General features: G+C 38.6%; 1 protein-coding gene across 1 annotated transcript in view; it reads right to left on the bottom strand.

The window, feature by feature from the left end:
• The window catches only part of LOC113240581 (prostatic acid phosphatase-like), a 55,254-nt gene extending 54,138 nt beyond the window's left edge, over window positions 1-1,116 (bottom strand). Inside the window, exon 1 of the mRNA XM_026477916.1 lies at window positions 979-1,116. Within this exon, the coding sequence (XP_026333701.1) occupies window positions 979-1,116 (138 nt within the window). The remainder of the gene's footprint in view (window positions 1-978) is intronic.
• Window positions 1,117-8,876: the final 7,760 nt, after the last annotated feature.

The following is an 8,876-nucleotide window of genomic DNA, read 5'->3' as shown; positions in this document are numbered from 1 at the left end:
TTGCGTCGTGTCTTTGTACTTGGTCTTTCAACGACTTTTTAGTCGTACCTACCTATTGAATAGTTTCTTTCTTTTTCGTTTTCTTGTAAAATTTCGAGGTAAGTTTGTGTTTTTTTTTCTATCGTGAAAATTTTTAGGAATAGTGTTTTCATACCCTATAGTAATCCTCAATTTTACTATATACTTTTTTGGCCTAAGTTTTTTTTCCAAAGTGATTTAATATTTTCACTGCTATGCAGAATCGACCAAAGCTATTTGAGATAGTACAGACAATCAAGAGGTTAATAAATTTTTATTGTTTTCTTACAAAAGCATATAAGTATTATTATTATTATTACTAATTTCGAACTCTTGGCATGCCGCATCTGCAAAATGACGACTTTTCAAGAGCGAAGTTTCAAGGAAAGAGAGCTTAATAAGAGAGTTATAAATTTCACACATCGCTATTAGCATTATAAGAGTCTTGTAACTCAAAATATGTGAAATTCAACATTAGACTATTGTTTGAGAAAAACGCTGTATAAGCCTCGGCGGGAACGGGGAATTTTTTAAACAATATCAAGTGACGGGATGAATAAGTCGTGCGCTTGATTGTAAGCGACACGCCTGTCCATAACAGTTGCAGTGCCACTCAGAGCTTTAAATTACAAAACTCTGAGGGTCACTGCCACTGCGCCCGTCACCCTGAGACATAAGTTGACAAGTCCCATGTACCTGTAATTCCACCAGTACCCTTACCCTTCTAAACCGAAACACAGTAATGCTGACATTACTGCTTGGTGACAGAAATAGCTAAGGTGGCAGTACTTCCCTGGCCGTACTCTTTCACAAGGAGCTCTACGGCTGCTAAATTGCTTGCTTGACTTATACTAATACAAGGCCACGCAGACGCTCGGCCTTGTGGCTAGTACTCTACCAGCATTCCCTTATTTCCCGGCCTCTGCAATAAAGTACTATTCATGCATTTATTTTCAGTACGTAACAAATCTTGCCGGCGCTAAGTCCAATAATAGACTCCTTGTCGTGTGCTGCTATCTCCTCTCGTAAGATATCGTCGGCTATTCTATAATATTCTGGCAAATTGGCTAATGTTTCGTTCTCCAATTTGACTCCCATGCTTTCCTGGAATTAAGCCATCAATGATTAACAAATCTCCATACTGTCATTGTTTCATGAATGATTTAAAATTATTCTTCACTTGCAGCTTGCGGGTTAATTATACGCGAAAGACTTACAGAGCTCTCAATAACGCACGTAACTATCTATTACATATCTAATATAATAATGTACGCAGTCATAGTCCTGTATTTCACGCGGTATACCCTGCGTTATTAGCCTTTACACGTACGCTCTTTCCGTTGTAACAAAAACAAACACGAGCAATCGCGCGCGAAAGACGTTACCTTAAAAAATTTCAAACAGGTAATCGCGCACAATTGCGCGTGCAGGCTTTCTCGCGCACAATCCTGTACGCTCCCGATCACGCGCGATAGAATGACTGTATAAAGGGGGCAAATAACTCACAAGAGTTCTATAAACGTCGGCCCTGATAAAGGCAGGTGCGTCTATGGAAATTTTGTATATGCATTCATTGCTCTGCGTCTCGTTAATTTTCGGTGTTTGTAATTCGTCCGTACGCCATCGAGGATAAACTGAAAAAAGTTGTAAAGACGACGAAACATTTATTAAATAAAATACATATTACAGCTAACAACAGTTTACATGTTGTAGTAGTAACAGTAAAACTCCACGTGAAAGATTCGTCCAGGGAAATACTGCCACCTTACCTGTTTCTGCCGCCAAGCAGCAATGTGAGCATTACTGCTTTCCGGTTTGGTAAGGTTGCTGGTGAAATTACAGGCACATGGGACTTGTTAACTTATGTTTCCGGGGGACGGGCGCAGTGGCAGTACCCCTAAAATCTTTGAGATTTAAAGCTCTGAGTGGCATTGCAACTGTTATGGACAGGCATGTCGCTTACCTTTTAACATATGTGTAGAGCCAACTAACTTTATCTCTGTCTTTGTGTAGTATTTGTGATACGAGTTTTACTGTTGAGTATCGTCCTGTATGTGTAATTAAAGGTAGCTGGATATACATGAAATGGTAAGGGAAAGCTGTAACTTATCACAAACAACCCTACGTTCCTACCTAACAGCCTAGCCCTAACCATACACTACTATATATACGTATATAGATAGGTAGAGGAAACCTGTTACCATGCGACCTAAGGTAACAGACGGAAGGTGGGAAGGATAAGGGGTGCAAGGAGAGGATTTTCTCACTGCCAGTCTCACAGACTCACGAGACTGATCAGATAAGCTGACGGCTAAGGGTGTCTCGGCCGCAGTGAGAGGATGCTGTAGTCAGGAGAGTTCCGTCGTCGTCAATGAGACAGCGTTGATGTCTGGATTCAAAGAGATCTTTACTTTTTAAGGACCATTTCAAGGTCGAATCTCCACTTGATTCCTGTGGACTTGTCACGCCAAGCAACCTATATGTACATCTAGTAAGAATGTTTTACTTGCAATTAAAAATATGAAACGAGGTAAGTCTCCAGGGCATGATGGTCTCAACATTGAGCACTTACAGCATGCAGGCCCACATATACACACATCAAAAAAAGTTTGCGATCAATAGCATAAGCTCCTATAATTCTTTAAATTTAACTTTATCAAGAAAAAATCTATGTTGTATGCTTTCTTTAAATAGGAATACCCTGTTTGAAATTAAAATATAAAACTATTTTTTATTATTTATTTTAAAAAATTGAGCCATTAATCATAATGTAATAGTGATAGAAATTTCATAGAAAGAAAAAGACTGTTTAATTAAACTTAAACAACAATTTATTATTAAAAGGTGTGAATTCAATATAAAATAACTCCTCCCCTGGCTCGAATACATGCGAAGATCCTCCTGGGCATGCTGAGGATCAAGTTATCCAGCATTTCCTGGGGTAACCTATCCCATTCTTCAATAGCGGCTTCCCTGAGCTCTGGAACTGTCTGGGGACGTGGCTCACGGTTCCATACTGCTCGTTTAAGAGCATCCCACGCGTGCTCTATTGGGTTTAAGTAGGGCGAGCCGGCAGGCCAGTCTAATCGTGTGATATCGTATTCTTGAAGAGCAGCATTGACTCGTTGAGCTCGATGTGCGGGCGCATTATCATCGACCAGTACAAATTGGTGCCCATGGTTTACTCGGAATGGTCTAACGATATCATCAATAGCAACTGCTTTGTACATGTCTGCTGTCATGAAGCCCCGATACGGGATCAAAGGCGTTCTAGCTCCAATCATAATGCCACCCCAAAAGGACACCGATTTTCCGCCTTGCTGAACTGTTCCAGTGGCAGTTCTTTGTCTTTCACGGTCGCCTGGTCTTCTCCAGACACGGACACGTCGGTTATCTGGATGAGTGCTGATTCGGGATTCGTCAACGAAGAGACAGTTTTGCCAAATGTTTTCGTCCTCACCTTCTTCATTTTGCCGAAGTCTAGCCCACTGCAATCTTCGTTGTTGACGTTGCCGGGAATTGAGCGGAGCTCGCCAAGACCTCCGTGCTCGTAATCCAGCCTGGTGCAAGCAATTGCGAACGGTCTGCGTGCTAACTTCAAGCCCAGAGGCGGCCCTGACTTCTGCTTTTATTTTAGTGGCGTTGATTGTTGGATCACGGGCTGCCAGCAATCTAATATAGAGCTTTTGGGCAGCTGTCAAAACAGTTGGGCGACCACTGCGGGGTCGGTCAGCTAAATTCCCCATTCCGTGATACCTCTGCAACGTAGCCACGACACAGGATTGGGATATAGCAAGTCTGCGTGCTATTACTCTCGTGGTGTATCCTTCTTCCCTCAAAGTTACTATTCTAGCTCGTAAAACCTCTGATAATCCTCTTGGCATTTTTTCAATCACAACTTTCCGCGAAAAATATCTTGAATCGCTTATAATTGACTAAATCAGATTTCTGAATGAGCGTAAGCTAGGACTGAAAGCCTTTTTATATGAAAAAACAATTGAACGGGGTCATTGTTTTATGTTCTAATTTATTTTTAAATAAAGAATCTAAAAAGAAGAAAAAATCATAATATAATCTACAGTAACAAAAAAGATTTCAGTTTTTCGAAGTGATCGCAAACTTTTTTTGATGTGTGTATATAGACTTTTGTCTATGTTATTCACTTGCTGTCTGAGACACACATACTTACCTCCGGACCTAATGAAAACTGTTGTAATACCTCTGGTTAAAAACCGTACACGTGATATTGCAGATAAAGGCAACTACAGACCTATTTCCTTAGCAACTGTGATAGCAAAAGTCTTAGATAAGATAGTTGCTAATCACCTTAGCAGCTATATAAACTTGGAAAACGCTCAGTTTGGTTTTCGGGACGGTATGTCAACAGAAAGTGCTATACTGGCATTAAAATACACTGTAGGCTTAAAGAGGAAGACACCTATATATGTACACGTGCTTCTTAGACTTATCAAGAGCATTTGATTTGGTGTCATATAACATACTCTGGCCTAAATTAATAAACATTGCCGTCTCTCTTGAGGTTGTAGGCTTGCTGTCACATTGGTATAATAACGGTCAGAAAAATGTTGTTAAATGGGCGAATTCCTTTTCTAGCGAATACACGCTTAAATGTGGTGTGAGTCAGGGTGGACTGAGTTCTTCTAGACTTTTCAACATATATGTGAATCAGCTGATCGGTGAGATAGGAGCACAAATATTGACTGTCGAATAGACAATGTTAGTATTAATAATGTCAGTTATGCTGACGACATGGTGCTGCTGAGCCCATCGATCAGTGGTGTGAGAAGGATACTGAATGTGTGTGAAAGTTATGCCGTGAGCCATGGATAAGGTACAATGAAAAGAAGAGTGAGTTTCTTGTTTTTAAATATAACCGCTCACGCGATACATGCAGCCGTAGACGCATACCACACCTAGAGTGCCGGTGATGATTTTATACCGATTTATCGGATATCGAAGTTATAACAGGTAAAAGAACTAATATTAATTGCTATTTCGGTAACTACTCTAGCAAACCATGAAGTTTTTAATGCCTGGATCTGTCATTTAAAAAAATAAACAACTTCAAAAATACGTCACGACAATCGTGTGTGTTATTGTTTGGGCTGGTGATTTCGGTGTTTATTTATTGAAAAGATGCCGTAAGTAAGCGTTTTTTAAGTTTACCCTGAATATAAATGTTTATAAACTATACTTTAAGGAGTAATTTCATGGTAAACGTTAGAACCACTCAAACGGAATATTATCATATTTACCCAAGTACACCAAAAATTTCATTAGTGCTTTTTAAGTGCAGGATTTGCGGTGTATTACTGCATTTTATTTGAGATGTTTTTGTTGTAGTACGGAGGGTATTTATTTAGCAATGCAGAATAATATTTTTTATTTTTAAAAACTTGTATTTAAACTGAATCCTTCTCTAATTTGCGAAACCAAATAGCCGCCATTTTGCGGTAGGATGAGCGCATCGCGTGAGCGGATAAAGACCTAAATAATATTCCACCGCTTCTTCTAAATGGTGTACCCTTGACTCGTGTCGCTCGGTTTAAGTACCTAGGACACATTATTAGTGAAAATCTTGGAGATGATTATGATGTTCAGAGGGAGCGCAGGGCGTTGTCGGTACGCGGTAACATGTTGGCACAGAGGTTTCCAATGTGCTCTGTAAATGTAAAAATAACTCTTCAGAGCTTACTGCCAGAATTTTTATACAGGTGCGCTGTGGACCAATTTCACACAGCGAGCGTATAACGCCTTACGTGTAACGTACAATAACATCTTTTGGGTTCTGTTGAGGCTTCCTCGCTTTTGCAGCGCCTCTGGCATATTTGCGGATGCATGTGTTGGTGAGTTTTACGCAATCATGCGCAAAAAAAGTGCGTCACAGATGTTTGCGATTGCGTGGGAGCACCAATGGTATCCTAAAGATGATATCAGGAAGAATGGACTCTGCAGTTTTGCGTAGGTTCACCGAGTTGCACGTGAACTTATAATAATGTATTTATAATAAAAATGTAATTGTAATTGCTCTTCTTGTTTCTACTAACTTAGCTTGTAAGATTGTTACTAACAAATAAGGACTAATTGGTCTGAAAATAAATGAATTTGAATTTGAAATTATTCATAAAAACTAGACTATTTATACAAATTCTATTACATGTGTGCGTGTATATCTACAATATAATTTTTAAATGTAACACAAAGGAAACGTCTACACAGCAGGCTGGTCTTGCGTATTGTTATTCGGTCATGTCACGTGTACGTGAACAATATGCATGCCTCCGGAGTTCCGTAATTATTCACTTACAACCATTGACAATACTTCCTGGAATCTTATATTTTTTAATTTTAGTGAAGCGACGTGCTCCTTAGCGCCGATATTTATCGAGCAAACGGATAATGTAAGGAAGATTATTCGAGTTGATAAATTTTGATATCTGTCTAATAAATTATAATGAATTGAAATAAATTGTAAATAAATAGAATAAATTCTTATTGTTTATTATAATGAATCGTCGGATTCTTTTCCAGATGAACGGGAATCATCACGTGAATCCTCATTAATATTAATTATTAATTCTTGAGTACACATTGTCAAACGCAACATCACGATCCCAATCGGATAATATCTTCTTTTTTGAACCCGCTCACATTCACTATTAAAACTTCTTCATAAATGAAATCGATTGTTGTAAAAACTCGAATCGGAAACGCATTAGGACATCACTTATTAATAAATTAAATTTTTATTGAATTGATATTCAATTATTTTTTGTGAAATTACTCCACTAGTTTGATATAATTATTAATACAAAGATCGAACACTCAGAAAAAACACTCAGAAAAAATTCCTTCTATCCGGTCGGATTCGAACCGACGTCTTCTTGCATACCGTGTCAGACGCTATACCAACTAAGCCACGGAACGAAACAACGGACCTCACGAATTTTTCTATGTGCTTGCGTCGTGTCTTTGTACTTGGTCTTTCAACGACTTTTTAGTCGTAGCGCCATCTATGAGAAATCTTTAAAAGACACGACTATGACTTCTTTTTATTTTCCCGATAATTCGGAACGGTTGCACGCTCCATAGTCACGGGTTGACTGCTTTAATAGTGCTCAAATAAATGGTTGGATGGAGTATAAGCGTACAAATGCACAGGCAAATGTCAGGCCAAAAAGTTTCTTCATCTCAGAAATAATAGTGAAATATTTTAAAACAAGTATTTTTGACGCTGCTAGCATCAACGAACAATATTGATAAGTCGCACACACACATCACACAAACACACCGGGCGCTTGTCGACGTCGGAACTATGGCAAATTTTCAGTTGTTCCCGGTAGTCTTACCCAGTAGTCTTACCAGTAGTACTACTGGGAGTTTTCATCCCAATAAACTTACTAGTAAGATTACACGGAACTTTGTTCCTAGTAGACTTACCAGTAAAACAAAACAATATTATAATGTAGACCTGAGAAGTTGTTATTATGACCACACAATGACATATTATAAAACATTTTCCTTGACATCTTGTCACATAATATCCATCAAAAGGCTCAAATTATTTTGAAATATTCTACTCAAAAATGTGTGATATAAATATAATAAAAAGGAGACGAGGTGAAGTGTTACTATTAAATGGTTACCAGTATTACAAATTAAAGAATTACAAAGATGGAGGAATTATATGGCGATGTGCTCTATATCGTAAAAGCAAATGCGTGGGATCGGTTACTATAATTAATAGTATTGTGTCCAAAGCGGTTTCTCATTTACCAACATGTTCCCCTGATTATGCCCAAAATGAAATAGACTTAAAATTAGATGACTGTAAAAAACAAGCAAGTGCATCAGATACAGTGTCTGTACCCAAGATCTATAGTTCTCCGCTGTTCTTATTTCATTCACTAATTTTCGACGCGAGTGGTGGTTCCCCGCACCTCACCACATAAATTGTAAATGTAAATACGTCACCTTAAGAGGTGGCTCGCCTTTAAAGTAACATCCTCTATAGTCAACTTAATTCAGCCTCCGATAGGGGAGGAATTCCAAGAAGAAAAAGAAGATCATTCAACTTAAATAAAATTGTACAAGATTAAGAATAGATCGATAATTTTTAAATAATAGTATTAGACAACAACACATACTTTGTTCTGATCCCAAAGTAAGTAACGAAAGCACTTGTGGAAATCGGAAATAACGACAGTATCACAAACACCCAGACACGAGACAATGCAGAAAAGATAGATTTCTAGATTGACCCGGTCGGGGATCGAACCCAGGATCTCAGAGATGGCGACACCATGGTGTGCCCGCCATTCGACTAGGAGTCAATTTAAAGGTTCTACTAGCGAATCCAACAACAAAGCACAAAAGAAATTTCTTCTCCGTTATAAACTCAACAAAATGCTTTCAACTGGCTGTCTGTCTATATGGGAAGTTGATTAGGTTATTCGGGTCTAGTACAAAGGAACAAAAAGAAGTTATTTGTTTTATACAAAGGAACAAAGAAAACTTTATTCTCTAGGTGGAAATGTCAAAAGTCCTACCGGAAGTGAACGTCCCAACGCGGCTGTGTGACACAGCGTTTTTTATTGCAAATGATATTTTAAACTAGACTAGGACGCGTCGGCTTTTCCCGTCAAAATTACATCAAATAGAAATTATAGCAAAAGCTAAGTTTATCGTTAACTCAACTGTTTTTTATATTATCTCATGTGCCCGTAATTTCACCAGCACCCTTACCCTTCAAAACCGGAACGCGAAATTGCTCACATTACTTCTTGTCGCCAGAAATAGATGAGATGCCAACAGTTCCCTGGACGAACTGTTTCACC

Source organism: Hyposmocoma kahamanoa, unplaced genomic scaffold (genome assembly GCF_003589595.1).
Source record: "Hyposmocoma kahamanoa isolate Upper Pololo Valley unplaced genomic scaffold, ASM358959v1 157, whole genome shotgun sequence".
Classification (NCBI taxonomy): Eukaryota; Metazoa; Arthropoda; class Insecta; order Lepidoptera; family Cosmopterigidae; genus Hyposmocoma; species Hyposmocoma kahamanoa.
Note: the sequence above shows the minus strand (reverse complement) of the source record. Positions and strands in the feature narration are given on the sequence as shown.